The 19,980-nt window shown below is 32.8% G+C and overlaps 2 protein-coding genes across 3 annotated transcripts; both read right to left on the reverse strand.

Annotated features, from left to right (window-relative positions):
- Nucleotides 1-387: 387 nt before the first annotated feature.
- On the reverse strand, nucleotides 388-14,679 carry LOC123313628 (facilitated trehalose transporter Tret1-like). Of its 2 annotated transcripts, none has more exons than XM_044898589.1 (2): nucleotides 14,367-14,679; nucleotides 388-2,381 (listed from the first exon to the last, which is right to left on the reverse strand). In XM_044898589.1, the coding sequence occupies exons 1-2, from the start codon at nucleotides 14,554-14,556 to the stop codon at nucleotides 1,063-1,065; spliced, it is 1,509 nt and encodes a 502-aa protein (XP_044754524.1). In that variant the 5' UTR covers nucleotides 14,557-14,679; the 3' UTR covers nucleotides 388-1,062. The 2 variants fall into 2 exon arrangements, with proteins under 2 accessions (XP_044754524.1, XP_044754525.1); XM_044898590.1 differs by lacking the exon at nucleotides 14,367-14,679 and adding an exon at nucleotides 11,070-11,409.
- Nucleotides 14,680-15,317: 638 nt separating this feature from the next.
- Nucleotides 15,318-19,055, reverse strand: LOC123313920 (UDP-glycosyltransferase UGT5-like). Its single transcript, XM_044899028.1, has 4 exons — nucleotides 18,637-19,055; nucleotides 17,068-17,865; nucleotides 16,206-16,425; nucleotides 15,318-16,143 (listed from the first exon to the last, which is right to left on the reverse strand). The coding sequence occupies exons 1-4, from the start codon at nucleotides 18,881-18,883 to the stop codon at nucleotides 15,873-15,875; spliced, it is 1,536 nt and encodes a 511-aa protein (XP_044754963.1). The 5' UTR covers nucleotides 18,884-19,055; the 3' UTR covers nucleotides 15,318-15,872.
- Between the last annotated feature and the right edge of the window lie 925 nt (nucleotides 19,056-19,980).

A 19,980-nucleotide genomic window follows, 5' to 3' on the forward strand; every position in this document is an offset into this window, starting at 1 on the left:
GTATATTTAAAGGGACTCTAAAATTAATAATGAAAATAGTTTATCAATACTTTTTATCCTGATTTAATTTTTGAAGTCAAAACAGATTATATGATTTTCACAAAAATTAGTTTTTTAAAATACGACACGCATTTCGCTATCAAAATAGCATCTTCTTGTGGGTGAAGGTGAACTTACATTTCGTGGTTTGAAAAACTCTTTATGAAAATCATTTACCTAATCTGTTTCAATTTCAATTAAGGATTTTCATCAAGTATCGGCAGCATCAATCCAAAATTGAATTTTTCCTTGAATAATCCACACGTGACCTAACCTTGCGTCAGTTTTCACATACGCTAATTTTGAATAAGTAGATTTTAGAATAAAATATAATAAAGGAAAAAAGGAAACATTTATAATTTTTATTGAAAGCTCTTTGGAAATATATATGATCAAAAATAAATAAATACATAAATTTTATGGAATTCACATTCAATAATATCAGTACTTTGTTTCATAACAGGGCTGTCCACCCTGAGGCACAAGCATATAAATATGTCTGAAATTATTCAGATGGCATTATTCAATTACATTAGCAAAGACAAACAAGCGAGAATAGATTGACTGAATTTATACAAAATATTCTAAACTACAGGTTCTTTATGAACTATTGTGAATCGTAGAGGGCTTCCAAATATGCTATTTACTGTTTTGGTAGCAGAAAACGTTTAGAAAATTTCAATTAGCATTGAAAACATAATAAAAATATCTGTCAATTTGGAAATTCCATGATATCTGGTATGGCGAGCCCCAATACGATGTAACAATAATTTATAAAGTCCCTGTAGTCGACATTATTTTTTAAGCGACCTTGAGGACGCCATAAATTGGACAGCCCTGTTCTGGATATAACAAAATTGAAAACAACATTTTCTTAGGTGCCGTAAACTTCAGAGGTCTACACACATACGTATCGACATAAAAATTCTTCAACAAAAGTAAAGAATTGCACAACCATATTACTCTATACCATTATATAAAGTCTATATACAATGCTCATACTGTTCACAACTATAATAATACTTATTTATTCAACAAGTCTTGAATCTCTTGTAAACTTTTTCCTGTAGTTTCTGGCAGGTACAAAAGCACGAAGTTAGCTGCTCCAAGACAGAATAAACTGAAGAGTCCAAAGCAACCACTTCTATGGATAACTTCTGCCAGTGACGTGAAATATTTCGTGATGAGAAAACCCATTATCCAACAAGCAGATGCTGTACAGGTGGAAGCTATCGATTTAACATTTCCTGGGAAGAGTTCTCCCATCACCGCCCATGGCAAGGGTCCGAATCCTAGACAGTAGACAATTATGAAACTGATCAGGGAGACGATGGGTAACCAGGAGATGTTAGACACGTCATTCCCCTTCTCCAAGAGATAAAAGTAATAAGCCAGAACTGTTAACGACAGGGTCATTCCAGTTGCTGATATAAGTAACAAAAGCCTCTTCCCGCTCCTTTCGACGAGGATAGGAGTTGCCCCACTGCTCAAAATCTGCACGACACCAATGAGAATAGCCGAAATTTCAGGTGCAAGTTTGCTCCCTGCTGCTGCAAAAACGTCTTGAGCGTAGAAAATAATGACGTTGATCCCAGAGAATTGCTGGAAAAATACCAAACTGAGGGAAATTATGAAGGCTTTAGTCAGTCCTTTGGTGGCGAATATATCCATGAAGCCCGCTTTGTTTGCCTTGGCTTCTTCAACGTTCTTCCGTATGTCCTCCAGTTCTCCTTTCACGCTCTTAGCAGTACCAGAACGGAGTTTGATCAAGGACTTTTCAGCTTCTTCTGGTTTGTTGACTTGGATCAGATAATAAGGGCTTTCTGGGACAAAGAAGAAGAAGAGGAATAGGAAAAGAACCGGAACTCCCAAACATATAAAATTGAATGTTTTGATGTCCACGTATGGCCCTGCAGCATACGAGAATGTCAGACCTATAGTGATGAAGAGTTGCATGAAGGAACCAAGCTGTCCTCTCACGTCATCATCAGCTATTTCCCCAATATACATGGGGAGGACTGTGAAGACTATTCCAACTCCTAAACCGAAAAGAACCCTCAAAATTAAGAAGACCAGGACAGTTTTTGCGAAAGCCGCCATGGCAAATGCAATGATGAATGGTATTATGGCCAGTAGGAGTGAATTTTTTCTTCCTATCTTGTCTGCAGCTACTCCTGCAAAGAAGGGGCCTATTGCTGCTCCAATTGGTAGCAGCGAACCGATCCATGACTCCTCAGATGGCGTGAGTTGGGTTTCTAATGGACTGTCATCTGCTTTCAGCTTAGGGATTTCAGGGGAAGTCCAGCCAAATGAAATCCCGCAAGTATACGCCGCCAAATTACCTGAAAAAATTGCATTTTCAGTATGAATTCATTATTGTATAATTAGGCAATTCATTGGGAGCAATTTCATCATACTGTTAAATCAATTCTCCCGAATAATAAGTAGGTAAATGTATTTTGGAAGGTACCTATCTGGTGAGGATGCAATGGATATGCTCAGAATTTGAGTAAAAAATTTTAATGACACAAGGTGAGCTCTGATCGAGAAGTCAGCAATGGACACTCCAATATCTCTTATGTCTACTAGTTTATGAGTTACTGAGTGTTTCCTGTAAATCATAGAGTATTCAGATCTTTATAATTTCTATATTCTCGAATCGAATTTGGTGTTATTTTTCTCTTCATGTTCGCTCATGGATTCTTTTGATTGCTCCAACGAGAATAATCTTTCAAAATATCATCAATATATCTCAAATGGTTTAGAAGTTACAGGGGTTATATATGATGAAAATATCGCAAGAAAAAATGGAGTATTTCATTAACGCTTCCCCCTGGTATAAGCGCCACTGCCTAATCAAAACTTGACAAATTTTTTCGGTCTGGATAATATTAGTTTCCCAATATACAAGCGAAATTGGATATTTCACAATGTCGATAGTGATTTTCGAAAACAAAATTATTCTATCGATTCGTGATAGCAGAACTGGTATTGCTTATTTTTAGCCACGTCTAGTCGTGAATTTCAGGTCTCAGGAGACATATCATGTTTGCAATTAATTCAAGAGTCTCAGACATATGAGAGAAACTCAATATCAAGGGTTGAATATAATGTAATACAAAATTCAACACTTTGCAAGAGTTTATTTAGTTCTCAAGTAATGCCACTTTGAATCTTGTAAAAGAGCATTTATAGGTACCAGATTTCATATAATCAGAAGAAAAGCTATTGAAGAACATGAAAAAGGATAATTTTGAAATGTCTAAGTCTAGCATTCATCTGCTGGGTCAGAAATAATTTAAAACCGCAAAACCACAAAATGCAGTAAGGTGAGATGAGAATCATTCTGGAAGTTTCATTATGCTATTTTATTGCAGGCACTGAAAATAGTAGTAGGTACTGAGTCAATCTGTCAAATAAAAAATTAATAACTGTTTTTCGACAATTATCATGCAACAACAAAAGTCGTGCGAAATTGTGTGGTATTAACTTAGTTGGTACATAAAGACCGGAAAATGAAGGTAATTTTAGAGTAGAATCACACAGCCACAATTTCATTCCTTTATCAATCGAATTATGACATAAAAATTGCCGATTGAGATATACTCATAAACAAAAAGATTAAAATTCAACAATGATTTCATTTATCATCGAATGATTCAGTGAAGTAACACTGCGTTTATAGGTTTTTGAAGTCGTCTTTACACTTCAGTGATTTTAATTGTTCGATAAGACTAACATGCTTACATGGAATGGCTACTTTATACTTAATCGTTTTTGATAAAGGATGAACACTCTCTAGACATATTAATAATTTTTATTGTGATTATGAAATCAACGGAAAAGTTTTGAATTCGATATAAAAATTTTATGTAAGTCGTAATGTATGTAATACGTTGATTTAATATAGAATTCATAATTGTTAAAAGGCAACCAAATAAATGTTAAAAATACTAAAATACATTATTCTCACTGAGATGAGTTTTTATCTCAGTAGGTATCCATTTGTTGCTAGTCGCTAACACAAAGCTTCTTCGAGTGAGAGAAGGTAATAAATACTTCAGGTATTCCTTGAGTAATTTAAGGAAAAAAGTCTCATAAACATGGGAACGCAAATGATTCGATTTCGAGATACAGGGTGTTAAAGCAAGAATTTTCTCAAGTTTTTCTCTTATAGTATTCAAACTTCACAAGATATTCAACTGAAATTTGGCATAAATATTATAATTGATAATTTAGACCATGTGATGTGCCAATTTCGCTAGCAAATCTACAGGGTGATATTTGTTATGGAACACAGTCCTCTGTTATTTTCCTCTTAAACTCTTTTTTGGTGAGCCACTGTTGATTTAAAAAAATGTGAAAAGAAGCTTTGTTGTTATACTAAACTTTATGGTTTTTTGTAGTTTTGTCGTATCAGCTATCGATTTCGAGAAAAAATTTTGAATTATTCTATCGAAATTCCCAGAAAAATCCAAATTGTCATGAAAATTCAGTAAGTAAGCTGTGGTGAATAAATTCATTGTACGTTTTGATACATCGTATTAAACTCAGTACTGTATTGATATATTATGTAGATATATGCAAATTATTCACTTCGAATTTTGAGCAGTGTAGAATACAGATGTTACATTTTAAAAGAGACCGAACCCTCCTTAGGTGGAAGAATATAGTTTTGGAATTTGAAATGAAATAACCTTTTCACCACAGCAACTGCAACCCATAAAATTTGAAATGTGGACACTACACATCTGTGAATCTTTTAAACAGAGTTGTATTCAGCCAAAGTACCCAATTTTTCGAATTTCACACATACTCTTTAATTTTTAAACATCGAATTACTCGAGAACAGCACATTATACAAGAAAATATGAGGACTATTTTCATTATAAAAACGTTCAAATATTTATTAGATATCGTCCAACTTAGTTGCAAGAGTTGGGTTCTTTGAATTTTTGGTATTTTTTTGGTACGTAATGGTTATACTGAGAAAACTTGAAGACGTGGGTGATATCATGTGTTCGAAGAAGATTCATCAAATAAATGAAAATCTATATTCCGAAATTCATTTCATTCGATTCAACCGTTTGTTAGGTAGAATTAAAAATAAATTTTTTATGGATTTTCAACAGCCGATTCGGAAAAAAATGGTAAAGGAAAAAAGTGTTTCTTTGGACCTCGAGAATATACTGTTGAAATTTTTGTACGAGTCAAAGACTCACCCTGTATATACATAATATAAAAATGTTTTCTGGAAAAAATAAGAATGAAATATCTTGTTGTCTTCGTATATGACTGTAAAATATTGATAATTTATGTTTACTCTGCATTATTTTATCAATTATTCTTACACTCTGCTCTACCCTTCTTGAACATATTAGCTATCACATATTGTTGACGTCAAACAATCATAGATTGTACCTATTATTTATTGTGATAAATAATAGAATGAAAATACCCAATGTTTTTCTGCACTGCAAAATTACAGGTTAAAGTTAGGCTGGTAACCTCCCAACTTGAAGTTTACTTTGGCAACATCAATTTTTTTAATTCTAGGTATAAGAATTCAAGTATGGATGATTTTTCAAAAAATTAGATTCTTCCTGGTAGGAGATATTAATGGTATAGTAAAAACAATATAACCCACATCCACTTTCGTTCAAACATACTTGTATTTTTCCACCTCCTTGACATTTTCAATAAATTGTAGTTTGCAGTAGGATATATGTCGATGTTTCCGTTTCAACCTTGCTGAAAGTAGAGTAGTAAAGACAGGAAGTTCGGGGACCTTTTCTTGTCACATATCACTTTGGTAGTTCACGTTTCGAATCGAAAGAAGCACCGAGGTCGTTCTTGAGATTGAAATAGAATTGATCGATATTCATCAATGGAAATCCAACTCCTTGCATGGAATTCCCAGCATTGGTATCAATCCTTGCGGAGGTTATTTAATGGTTCATTTTTCAATTTTGATTGATCATTAATTTGGCTATAATAAGCAGCGAATCTATGCTATTCATGGTTATGGAGATACATACTAGACGAAAAATGTGTAAAGAATATAAACTAAAGGACATTAGTAATAAAATTAATTATTGGAAATACTACCGCGTCAAAACCGTGCCTGGAAGCGGATGAACATAAATTGATCCATAATCCACGAGCTTTTTTGCCCACGAATCTGCTGAAATCTATTAGTAATTTATGTATGACAGGACCAATTGGAAAGTATTTTTGAATAATTAACGATAGGAATTATTGGGTTTATTGTGCTACTGTCATCATTTTTACATTATTCTGTCGAAGGAGAAAATAATTCGGAATGATTTACATAATTATATGAATAATTTTTCGATTTATCAAGTTTAATTCCTTTAATTTATCACAGGAATCATTATATTCAATTCCGTGTTACTTTTATCATAAATAGGGTATCTGTAAACAAATGCGAACGCCTTAGGGAGATGATTCCTCGATGAAAATAAGCAGGGGTAGTTCCTAAAATTTTTTTTCGAAATCGACCTCCCTACCAAGATACAGCCTTTGGAAGGCTATGGCGAGTTGACACTTTTTGAATTTTTTTACGGTTTCTAAAAAACAATGAGTCATAAACCTACACATAATATGAAGCACTAAGTAGATGTTACTCACACAATTTTTTTAGATCTCAAAACTTTATTATTAGGGGTTGAAAATAACAACCCCTCATAAATTTCCTTCAAAAATTGTTTTCGTGGGAGAGATTTTCGAAAAATAAAATTCTCTTATGGTTTCCCATTCAGTTCTGGAGAAAACAAGTCTCTTGCGAAATTTCGATACAGTCGATACTTTTCTCGAAATAAATAAAAACTTACAAGCAGTTCTGATCACTGTTCATTCCATTTCATCGTATAAGTGTTCCATAGAATGACTGCCTCACGCTAAAATACATGTTGTTATTTTCAGCCCCTAAAAAATTGTGTAACATCTACTTAGTGTTTCATATTATGTATAGTTTCATGACTCAGGGTTTTTTAGAACCCGTAAAAGAAATTAAAAACTGTCAATTCGTCATCGCCTTCCAAAGGCTGTATCTTGAAGGGGAGGTCGATTTCAACAAAAAAATTTATAGGAACTACCCCTGCTTATTTTCATCGGGGAATCATCTCCCTAAGTCCTTCGCATTTGTTTACAGACACCCTGTATGTACCTCGAACTCAGGAAGGACTCGAAGCTCATAACCAAAATTAAGACTAATGCTGTGGGGTTTCAAAATAAAATAGTTCCTTGGTACTTCTACGTCTTCGTATTAATCTCATTTTTCTCATAAAGACTTGCTGCGCGTTAATCAAATACAAATTCCAAGAAAACAGTTAGGAACGTACCAATATATCTATAGAAAGGGGAATATTGAAAGAACTCCTATCGAATGATTTCAAAATATCATTTCATAGGCATACGTTTTTAATTGAACCATAATTCGTAAGATGAAAATATGATAAGCATAATGAATACCCACAAACTCCCAGAAACACTCATGAATAATTGGTTCACATATGAAATGAATGCTGATAGTTATTATGAATCGATTATAGGAAAAGGGAGAAATGCGCAATTGATCTGTTTGAAATTAGATACTCATACATACGGTATACTCAAAACTCAAGTAAGTAACAATTATTATATAGACATGAACAGTATTATTGCATAGTTCATAGATATAATTTGAAAGATATTATGAATGAAAAAATTAGGAAAGCAATGAGCTGATTTAGGAACTTTTGCGAGCTTGCTCAGATTCATAATGAGAGCGGTCAACCATCCAGGTACAGATCACACCCATCGCTGCTCGCAACCCCAAAGAAACAAATTTTCCTGCAATATTTCCAAAAATACAGATCCAATCGACATTTAATATACCTTAAACTCCGAAACCATCGGCCATATTATGCAGGTTTCTTCCAAATGAATTTTCATATGAGTATTACGTAATTGTCCACTTACAGTTCTTTCCATCGATCTATGTTATTAGGAAACCTGCATAACTTGAAAATTGCAAGTTCGTTTTCTGAGGAAAAATAAATCACAAAAAATTATCGTAAATTATATAAAAAATATCATACCAAATTATCTAGAAACTAAACTCTGTATATTTAAGGAATCTCTACAAGGAAAAATATTCCTGTGTAAGTCCTGAATGATTAACAGTGACAAATCAAGGTTATTCGACCTCAGCATATACCTGGATATGATTTTTATCACATATCCTCTACTAGAAGTCATTCAATATGCACACGAAAATGCAGGTCATGAACATGATCGTTTTGTAAGGTGAAGTCCTGACCTGTACATTAATTAATTTCATATAGCGAGAATTTCGTGATTAGATTGTTGACAATATCTGCTAGGAATACTGAATTGCGATAAATTCCATATACAGGAATTGAATTTTATCTCAATGTCAAGTACACTATTGTTGATACCTGCCTATATGGGTCTATAATATATCGAAGAAGGCTTACGTCAGGAGAACAGTTTTACGAGGAAACTTTATGAACTATTTCGATTAATAGGTAGGATGAAAACTGCGGATTAATTGAATCGATAATTTTTCATATTTGTTCTCAATTCGAGTGGAACAAAAAATTAATAGCCCGAAAGGATTTATGAAGAATTGATAAACGGAGAATTCTGATTCAAATTCAATTCAATTCAGTTCAATTTTGCATAGCAGAAAAATTTATTAAGGAATGAGATTCATTTGATACTATAGGTATCACAGATATAGGAAAAAACTTCTACACTGGAATATATTCCAGTTTTTGCATTATATATTATGCAAAAACTTTCGCCTCATAGTTTCCAGAACTTATTTCGATAGCAAAGAAATTTATTGTCTTTCAACAAAAAATATCTTCAACAATACACCGCATCATTGGTGTTTCCTCGCCAAGGGTTGAAATGTTAACAAATAGTGAACGAAAATTGAGTAGTGGAAAAGATTGTCCATCAAAAAAATTTCATCTCCGAATATATATTCTGAAATACCAACTCTCCTAGTAATAAATTTCGAAATTTTATTGAGCTCGAAACTCGGTGCAACAGTCTAACCCCATCTTTTTGGTCAATTTTCTCCAAAAAAAAATCAAGTAATAAAACCTCAAATTGGCAATAACTAATTTTCCAGTTGAAATTTACAATTCAGTCAAAAAATTTTTCGTTGAATTTTGGTACTCTAATCACTCTGATCTATTTTTACAGAATCTAGAATATTATCAATGAAATATAGCACGTGCATTGAATCTTCGATATCCAAAATTCGATCTAATTCAGCAATAAGTAGGATTGTAAATACGATTTGATTATGTTTTAGTTTAGTTATGTAACAATGGTTATCAACTTTTGATTTCCCTACGTTGATAATTGTGTCTATCTGAATTTCAAACAACATTTTCAATAACGCAAATAAAAGAAGGCTAAACAAACTGAACAACCTTCGAATGTTTTTTGATATCTGTTTAGATAAATTTGCAAAATTTGAGGAGAGCATACGTTTATTGAACTCTGTTCATCAAAAAATTTCGTATCTTGAGGCTTTTTGAATAAAAATAGAGACCCGTTTTATTGGATTTGGAGAAAAACCTCCTGGACCATCTGGAATTCATCTTTCCAACCAAATCAACAGAGAAACACAGTGGTCAATTTTTTGAAGGAGCGTTTCGTTTTTATATCTCTACTACTTTCAAAACCGAAAATATGTTGAATGGAGAGCAATTATTTATGTCAGAAAACTGACAGAGATGAAATTGATATGACATTCTTTGGTAGTTTTCTGATATCTAAGAAAAAAATTAAAAGATACTTTTGAAGTGCCATTTCCAGGGGCAGTATATATTTTGTTTTATGGAAGACCCACACTCTTTTTTGACAAAAAGTCTTTGATTTAAGGAAATAATAAGATATACCGATCAAGATTTAATTTTAACAAGTTCTATTGTGAGAAGAAAGAAAAAAATATCAAATAAATCGCTATTTGATATTGAAGTTGAAGGTTCCAAATTATAACAGGGAAGTGAGTATTTAGCAATTAAAGTGTAGGAAATAGCAATTACAATTATTTCGATAAGTGAAGATTTGAATCCAGTGAGTATTCATTTATAATGGAACAAATACAGCCTTGAAAAAACGTAAAAAGTTTCGTGATGATTATATCATAATAAGAAGTTAGTTAATAGGGTACAAAAATGTGAATGGCCCAAGTACTTTGGTGGAGTTAATTTCAAATTGGGAAATTGGTGTCGCCTTCAAAATGAAAATAAGAATAAAAAAACTCTTCTGAACATAACAAAATTGGGTTTTGTTGCCGATTGATTCTCCTTTGACTCTTTGAAATTGAGTTAGCAAATAATTTATGGAGCACGATAACTCCTAAACTGTTGATGAATATTGCTGATCATTTTATTGAATAAATCTCGTTTATAATTCTGACAGTAAGCAATTTGAATAGATTAGTAGATGTTAAGAGTAATGTTTCTCTATAATTATGATTTCAATCTTACTTTATCCGAAAGATGTGATTTTAAGTTTTTTTTTGGATTATGATTTAAAAAACTTTTTTATTTTCCAATAAAATTTCCAATCTGCTCTCAAATTTTTTCAGTAACTAAAGGTTGCTATGCAAAATGATGAAATCATATGCAGGTTATTTTTTCGACATTTTTCCTCATTTGATCCAAAGCAAACCATTACAGGACTACTGTCTTCTCTGTCAAGCTGTCTTTTTTCTATATCCAGCTTTGAATGAAGTCCTGATTCAGGCTACTTCGACTCAAATCTTCTTATAGAGATGTTCATTGACGAAGAGAATGAAAATATTCTCTTAATTTCGATAATCTTCTAATAACTTGGACCTGTTTATGAATCTTGCTTAATTACACAAGAGAAGACATGGAACTAAGGGAAAAGTTAGATTTCCTTAGGGAAATTAGTTATGAGTTTCAAAATCCATCAAGCTATTGCCATCATTTTCCAAATTTTCACTCTCAACTCACCGACAATTGCAACAACATACTGAAAACTCTTCCTTGAACGGAAAATGGAAAAACTCGGAAAATTGAACCTCATCTCGCTATTCCACTATCGACTGACCATTTACACTTCGATTTCCTAGTTACAACACTTCTTATCTGGAAAATGCTCGGGATATCGGTAAAAATAGAAGTTGTGTTACAGTTTATCACCAAAATAGTTCGTTTTTATGACTTTCGGTAGGTACCTGGTAGCCACTTGAATTTTTTTTTCATTCACAAGCTCCACTATTTATTGTTTTGAAATTGGATTCTCGCGTTCACAAGGTAATCAATCAGAGATCTGTACGTTTTACATCATTCGTAGTACGAGTATACTTTATATACGAGGTGGTGGTGGATCAACTAAGAGCCGATGGAAATTTACTACAACATAACTCATTAAGACACAACTTATTCAATTGAGCTCTTTTGGGACAATAATCTGATACACTGGTCAAACTACGACAAGTCTTCCTTTGAAGACTTCGAGTATGGGTTTGTTTAATTTTCCGGATCACATGGCGACATTTCCCAAGTCAAACAAAGATTGCTCGAGGAAGAATGAAGAAATTTCAGACGAATGGAGAATCTGAAGGGAACTATTTGAACTCGAATAAAAAGATAAGGGATATGTAATGTATGAATTGTTGCTTTATGCTTGATTCATTCGTTTACCTTGCAACGAAAACGACAGTAAACCTTCTCGAAAAATGTGTAACTCGAAAATTATGCTGCACACATTATTATCAATGTGACTTAGGACTTAGCACACCATACTTTCAATGTATTTTTGTATCTTATATATAAATATTCAATTACTTTGTCAATATTTTCACGACTTTCCCTCAGCATTAACTATTATTTAATATCAGGCCACAAGAGAAAGGACATTTCTCTAAAAAATGTGATTTAACACACCCTATTTTTGTTTTGCAGATAAAATTTATAAAAACTCAAGATCCTTAATTTATTTTCACTCTGAACCAAATATTGAAACTGATACTTCAAAGTTAAGTAGTTGAGAATTTTTTATGGGCTAGTAAAATCAGCAATTGTTGAATCATAAGCAAAAGTTGAAGCATCTCAGACATCCAACTCCTCTGAAAGAAAGAGCATTGGCATTATCGAGCAGATATTTTTTACGAAATTTGTTATAATTATTCAATTATTAATTGTTCATTCTTATTTATCGTTTGATTATATTTCTTCAGATTTTCATATCTCGTTAATTTGTTTGTTTTTTTTGGTATATATTTTATCATATTTAATCCTTAAGTTATTATATCTCCCCACTCTTTGAGAAAACGAAATAATAATAATAAAAATGTACATTATCTGCCAAATTGAAGAAAAAGAATTTGCGATTTTCACTAAGATGCATTAAAATCTGCTTGGATAAAATGTACAGTAAAGAGAAAAAGAACTGAACTTGTTAGAAACTATATAGAAACAGGATCTATAAAAATATTCTTCAAGGTCTTGAAAAAATTTATTCGAAGTCTGGTCAATATCGGAAAATTAATTTTCAAACATAACAACTCTTTAGGAAAGATGAACGACGTGTATGTATATTCGCACATGGAATATAATAATATTCGTCAATATTTTCTGGGATTTCAATGGATCGTTCGAACATAATAGAATTATTCGAATGCCTAAGTTATAATACACATATGTACCTTCGTAATCGTTATATGTACTGACTTCGGTGACTTCATTGATGCAGATATCCAATGCAGGGATATAAACAAGCACTTCAAGAGCAAATTCTACTCACTAGATTTTCTCTACAGTTGAAATTAATTCGGTAAAAAAGGACAGTTTTTTTGGTGTAAATATGCCATTAAAGCCAATCAGTATTTCAAATTGCTCTTTTTTGATGTAAGAAAATATGATAAAGCGTGTTCCAAATTTGAGGTATGACGTCATCGATAATTTTTATAACATTTTCGTACACCTAAAAAAGCCCAATTTAAAATACTAATTGACCTGCCCCACCCAATTTACACAAAAACTCCACCAATCAATTACAGGTACATACAGTACATACAGCTAGTGAATGGTCTAACAATTTAATGTAAAGAATTCAAACCCTAAATTGAAACTTAACCTTCTGCACAAAATATTCTCCATTGCGTAAATAAAGCAGATTTACTAACAATATCCTGTTCAGAAGTGAATTAATTTACTTGAATTGATTCTCTCCTATAATTATCCTTTCAAGGATGTGCATATTGTTTATATTAATGAACTATTCACTAATGGCATTCGAGTAAGTTCAAAGAGAACCTCATAGCATGAACGTGAAAGTAGTAAATTTTTTTTTCTTCGTATTCAGGGTATTAAAAATAATTATTTCTTGACTTGTGTGGCGTTTAATTGAAAATTTACAGCATACTATTATCTCACTATGAGTATTTATGAATATTTTTCGATGATTTTCATAATATCCTTCATGATTTTATGTTTAACAGATTATGGAATCGAAAAACTGTTCATTCGAAAACAATATTGGAAAATATGAGTCAAATTATGTTTTTCTGCAAAATTTTTGCAAAGTTGATTTTCATCGCTGCACACATGAATTGATAAAATCACTATATTAACTTGACTTTATAGATTTTTCGATCTAAATGCGATTCACCAATTGAACATCGTTAATCAATACAAGAACACTCTGTAACTTCGTTTCAATTAGCCGTTGAATGGATTTCATTGGATTATTCCAGTAGTTAGGTACTGATGCTTTTGTTCATGGAAAATTTCAGTTCGAATAGGAATCATTTGGTTTGATACATCTTTGCGAATATTATAACCAGATAGAAGAAGTAAAAATTAATTTGATGTCCATAAAATTTACGAGGAAATTGAAATAAAGAAGAAACTTTCAATGAGTGGAAATAGAGAAAATGATTGATCTATCCAGGATAATTTGATTTGTGAATTGATCATCATGCCACTAATCATGGCTTGTCAGAGTCGTCTCATTCATTTGGAATTTATGGAATGAATAACATTTTGCGCTAATTTGAATTGTTGAGGTCACATATTTTCAGATATTTTTCTTGCTTATTTTCAGCATTTGCATGCATATTTCAATATCTTTATGTTCGATTGTATACGATCTGAATACGTTCCATAATGAAAGGGCTAAACCCCTTGAAACAATTTCGTGTATATAAAGCAATATAAAAACGCATAGTCAAATGAAGAATCCGATCAGAAATTTGAATTTGAAGAAGAAAAATTGAGTGCTCATCACATGGGAAGAAAACTTACCGATACATGCAGCGAAGTACAATAATTTCCTACTTGAAACTTGCGAAGCTATGCTCAAGACGCTGTTGGTGAAGCCTCCTCCTCTGAGTTTTTGATTTCCTTCCCTTCTGCCAGCTTGAGGAGCATTCTGCCCATCAGTGGACACTTCTGTGTACCTGTACGTCCTGACATGATCGTTTCGTTCTGCCATGGTGGAAATTATCAGGAATTTTCGCACATAAAATGACCAGAATGTTCCACAACTTGCTCCAACGTATACTGCAATGTTTCGAAGTTTTCTCTTCTTCAAAACTGATAAATCTTAATCTTAAGTGGTTGAATCTTTATTAGTTTAACGATTAAGTTTTTTCTCATTGTAGGTGGGCGCCCATTGACTAATTATCAATCATTTTTCCTTGAGATAAATCTGGTTCACCAAATTTATCAGGCTTATCTCTCGTATATACCCATCAAAAATAAACATCTACCTATTAATCTGTGTGTACAGGTTAATTAGAAATGCCGGATTATGATGTTGAATTTTCGCAAATTTCATTTATTGGTTGTTGAACCTATGTAGGTATAATGTTCAGACTGCAATTAACGATACTTTGATCCATTACAAGAGCAAGATCAATGTAATACTGAATAATATCTCAAATACATCGTATAAGAGAAAGATCAAAAATGACTGGCAAAAATTCATTGATTCTATAGATTTTTTAATATTGAAAATAATTTTTGGACCGAGAAATACAACGATTATTGGTTTTTGAGCTAATCTCATAGATGAATGTAGATTTTCAACAGGATTTCTTTGTTCTTTTTTCTCAAATATGAAGAATAGTCTTAGATTATTGCAATGGAAGAAATAAGTGTTTTCATTATTGAGAAGCGAAATACTCTCATTTGAATGGAACCAAAAAGCATCATATGGAATTTCATTCTTCACGAGGAAAATAATAAATAGAGAAAATAAATATCTGCTTTAATATTTCTTAATTCATAATAATATTTCAATGTTATTATGAACATTTTCCTTATATCTTTTTTCGTTCGAATGTGAAATTGAGAAGAACTAAGTTGTTACTTTGTTAGTTATTTAGGTTAGTTTAGTTCTGAGAATACGAAAATAAATGGAATATTAGTGATATGAACATTTTTCAAACATTTTCTCGTACAAATGCGGAATTTAAACTGATATTATGATTGAAAGATGAAATTTATTGATACCACAATATTCCTATTGATTGCAAATCCAGAATTAAGTTTCAGATTATTTCTGATTCAGTTTTTTACAGTTGGATTAAGTTATAAGATGAGTCAAACCAATGTTTATTGCAATAGGGTATATGTTGATAGGCCGGTTCTGTTTTCGGATTTGGATTACTCAGAACAAAAGAGCTCGAGACAGAAAGTGCCATGCACAGAGTTCTCTAGATCCCCTCAGTAGACAACGAATTTTGCACACCCTGTACTTAGATATGTAACATCTAAAGCATTGAAAACTGATTCGAATCTAAGTTTTTATTCCTTCTTCGCTTTTTTTACTTTTCTGTTACATAGTTTCCGTAAAATAATCCTTAAAATATAACAAATGATTGCAAACACCGCTAAAAAGAATCCTACAACGTCCAGAAGGATGTACTGGTACCAGCTCAATTTCAATGCTGCCACCCTTAGGTGTTCAGCTCCTCCATGCCTTATGACGTATTCCACCCAGTACACAGCCTCATCCATGGGCTTCATGGGACGATCATGGAATAATCTGGACCTCCTGACCGCATTTTGTTTGTACCTGAAAAAAATTGAGACGATTAGATGATTTTTCTTTGGGTTTTGAATTATTATGTGGCTTACTTTGGATTATTAAGCAATTCGTTCAAAGTCCTCTCAAACTTTCCTTCCTCGAATTCATCAAACGGAATACTTATGGCGTATCCTTTTTGTTGCGCTGTTATAGCGTTCAATCTTTGATCGCCATAAACGGGCAGTGCAAGAAGGGGAACTCCATGATACACGGCTTCTATGGTACTCAATAAACCTCCATGAGTAACGAAAACTCTCAAGTTTGGATGTCCTGAAAATAAAGGAAATTCTGATGATCTCAAAGGTTCAACGATTTTGTAGAAACAATATCAATAAAGATATCTCATGGGAACCGAAGTATAGAGAGAGTGACTCGTACAAATATGTTAACAGTAGATTCTTGAGGTTAAAAAGAAACACTTCTATCCTATACCATTTTTAAAAAGATAAGGTCATTTTGAGTTTTCATAATGAGCTGTGGTACCGTTGGAAGAACAAAACGGCGCATTATACGAGAAAATATTAAGAATACTTTTATTTTACAAAACGTTCAAATATTCATTAGATAGCGTCCAACTTAGTTTTAAGGGTTGGGTTCTTCGATCTTCTGTTATTTTTAGGGTACGTAATGGTCATAATGATAAAACTGGAAGACATGGGTGATATCTTGTGTATTCATTTCGTTCGATAAAACCGTTTGTGAGACAGAACTTGAATAACATTTTTTATGGCTCTTTAACAGCCTGTATCTTTCAAACCGAGCCGATTCGGAAAAAATGGTAAAGGAAAAAAGTGTTTCTTTTGACTTCAAGAATCTATTGTTGAAATATTTGTACGAGTCAAAGACTCACCGTGTATACGGCGAGTACTGCATTGATTTCGGTACACTCTGTAGAGATGTCCGCTAACTTACCTAGTATCTCTGACTGCGGCAACCATTTACTCAGTTTCACATTGCTTGGTTGACCAGGCAAAGTTTCATCCTCCCATTTCCACAACACCTTCGTTTTCAATTTAGAAAATACCCTCAGTATAGACTCCCTTACGTGCAATGGCATATCTCTACTTTTCAGATTGGAACCCATACTGAAAAAAACCACCCCTTCTTTAGCATCGTCCATGAATTTTTGAAGATCACTCGGTAATTTGCCACTTGGGGAAACGTGCATTCCTCCAACGTTTTTCATAACAGGAACAAGTGCGAGAGGATCATTGAAACTTTCATGGGCGTTCATCAGAACCAGAGATACGTTATATAGGTAATCGTACAAGGGTCTTGCGTTGGGGAAGTTCTCTTTGAGAATTTTATTCTGTTTAGGGAAGAAATAGAGTTGTCGGTTCAGCTCATTGAAGATGTAGAAGGCAGTGTTCCTCAATCTTTCTGTGAAGGTCATCCACGAGGAAAAATCTAGCAGCACCTCAGGATTCACAGAAGGAGGCGCAGGATTTGCCACTAGAGGATTAACCCATGAATTAGCGCAGGTGGTTGATAACAGGATGTGGTTTGCGCCGAAATGATGGGCGAAATAAGAGAAACTGTCGTCTGTAAATTGATCCATTATTACTGCGTCGAATTTTTCCCCAGATTCAAGCAGTTTTCGAACTTCTGGATTGTTGAAGGTGGCATTCGTCATTACGGATCCTGCATAATTCAGAAATAATGTTGAACCGATAGCACCACCTCTATCTTCGAAAAAATTTATTTTTTTCCCTGCAAAAAAAGGAATAAGTAGGTAATTCTTTATTTACACAAATGTAAGTTGTGTTGAGTTGATAAACTTTATCGATGTAATTTAGATATGGATATATTCTACAATGTGGAAAAAGAACATTTCCTATTTCAGATAAATGTTTCAATATTAATAATTTCTAATATTTTTCACCAGTGAGGTAAAGAAATTACAAATACAAATTTTTATTTAATGAACTCATTTTCAAAGTGAAAAATTGAATATTGCAGATTTTTATGAATAAGGAATTATTTCTTTCAAACAGTGTATATTCAAAGTCATCAGAATTCACAAATATGAGAACCTCATATATTAATTTTTACAGTTCACAGTTTTTGAGAGGACCTATAAGCTCTACATAGCCTTATAGTACTTAATACATAAGCATTTTAGCAATGCTTAGGCAACGAGTTGTACCTAATATTTTGAGTATGATTTTATAAGCACATGTTTCGAATGTCAACATCAATTCTTTCGAAAATATTATTTTTTCATCCTTCACTACCCAATTATGAAGCCAAAAAAGTCGTAAATTCAGTTTTAGGCTAGTAACAGTGCTTTTGTAATAAATTTCATGAGGTTTTCCTCATAAGTTTCAAAAGATGAATCTTCATTATAAAGTTGCACTTTCCTCAAAAAATAGGCAAATAGTAAACACTGAAAATTAAAGGGACTGGAAACAACTTCCATTTCGTTAGAAGAACTGAAACAAAGATTTGTAGACCTGTATGATAACAAAAAAAATGACTCACCATTTTTATGGAGATCAAATTGCACCTTAATATTTCTGTAAGAAACATTAGAAGGCAAAGATTTTTCCTCGAAACCAGCAATCATAGTGACTTCGTGACCTCTCTTAGCCAATTCCTTCAGCAGAGAGTTTCCCATCGCGTAGTGACTTTTCGAGGGAAATGGAAAAACCCCCAAAATTTTCGCTCCATGTCCATCCAAAATGCACAATGAGAATAAACAAAGGAGTAACACTGGCCACCGACACATTTTCTAAGAATCCTCTACTTCCAACTCATTCGAAAAATATTCAATGCGATTTATGAGCATCACTCAAAAATTCCGATAAGTTGAATTTTTCAAGTACTCAATGACCTAGAAATGTTATATCTCGTCTGCAGGTAAATGTCTAATAACCTTTGATTAGATTAGACTGAGTAGGCTCAGATGTTTCCGAGTAGTAGTTGATTTAATTGTTGATACAAAGTAAATATCAGACTTAAAACTGTCCCGCCATAAGTATAAACGTTAAGGAACTCATGAAAACCACAATAATTGATATCACAATTTAGGTATCAAAAAATGGAAAACTTGGAATGGTTTTTCCCACTCACTCTTTAATGAATTAATCAAATGGGCATTCAAATTTGAGAAATAAAAACTTACTTTTGCATTTTCATAATATATAAGCATAAATATTTTTCGTGGAACTAATTCTGTATTTTCTCTGAAGCAGACGTCTTATATTGACTCCAAATTTCACATTCATGTATCCATAATATTAGGTAGGCAATTTTCCATAGATACACCTATAACTTTGTATAAAGTAAGTAGGTAAGTAAGTAATCCCCTGTTCCTAGAAAGATGCAGCAGATGAAGTACAATTATCAATAATATTATGCCAATAAATTTGACTTGCTATCAGGAGACATTAAAAGACAGTAAAAACTTCTAGAATCATATATGTAGTTTTATCCCTTCTTGTAATAAGTAATCAACTAGTGATTAACTTGACTGAGGAATTAAAAAAAATCTGATAACTATTAAAACTTATTCTAATGTGGATAAAAAAAAATGAAGGAAATCTACTGATTGAAGGAAAGACTACATCAAAAATCAATATTTTGTATAATTGGTTCTAGATCAGTCTATTTTTTTCATCTTCTCGTATTCTCATTATTTTTCTTCGCCAACAAGTGCTCCATTTCATACTTTCGACTGTCTCCTTCTTTCACAGTTTTCTTACTATTCTGATAGTGAGACATGTTTAGTGGTACTTTGAATTTCCTCAGTGGAGATAACGCGATGCTCCAAGTTTTCTCACAAGTTTGGGCCACCTCTTTTCACCTCAAAATCCCAGACTCTCG

The sequence above is a fragment of the Coccinella septempunctata genome, chromosome 5 (genome assembly GCF_907165205.1).
Source record: "Coccinella septempunctata chromosome 5, icCocSept1.1, whole genome shotgun sequence".
Lineage (NCBI taxonomy): Eukaryota > Metazoa > Arthropoda > Insecta > Coleoptera > Coccinellidae > Coccinella > Coccinella septempunctata.

Excerpts from the sequence above, each read along its gene's own strand:
- LOC123313920 (XM_044899028.1), bottom strand. The coding sequence starts at position 18,883 with ATGTGTCGGTGGCCAGTGTTACTCCTTTGTTTATTCTCATTGTGCATT. Across the intron at positions 17,866-18,636 it reads ATTTGATCTCCATAAAAATG|GGAAAAAAATAAATTTTTTC; the intron begins GTGAGTCATTTT and ends CTTTTTTTGCAG. Across the intron at positions 16,144-16,205 it reads GAATTGCTTAATAATCCAAA|GTACAAACAAAATGCGGTCA; the intron begins GTAAGCCACATA and ends AATTTTTTTCAG.
- LOC123313628 (XM_044898589.1), bottom strand. The coding sequence starts at position 14,556 with ATGGCAGAACGAAACGATCATGTCAGGACGTACAGGTACACAGAAGTG. Across the intron at positions 2,382-14,366 it reads GTACTTCGCTGCATGTATCG|GTAATTTGGCGGCGTATACT; the intron begins GTAAGTTTTCTT and ends CAATTTTTTCAG.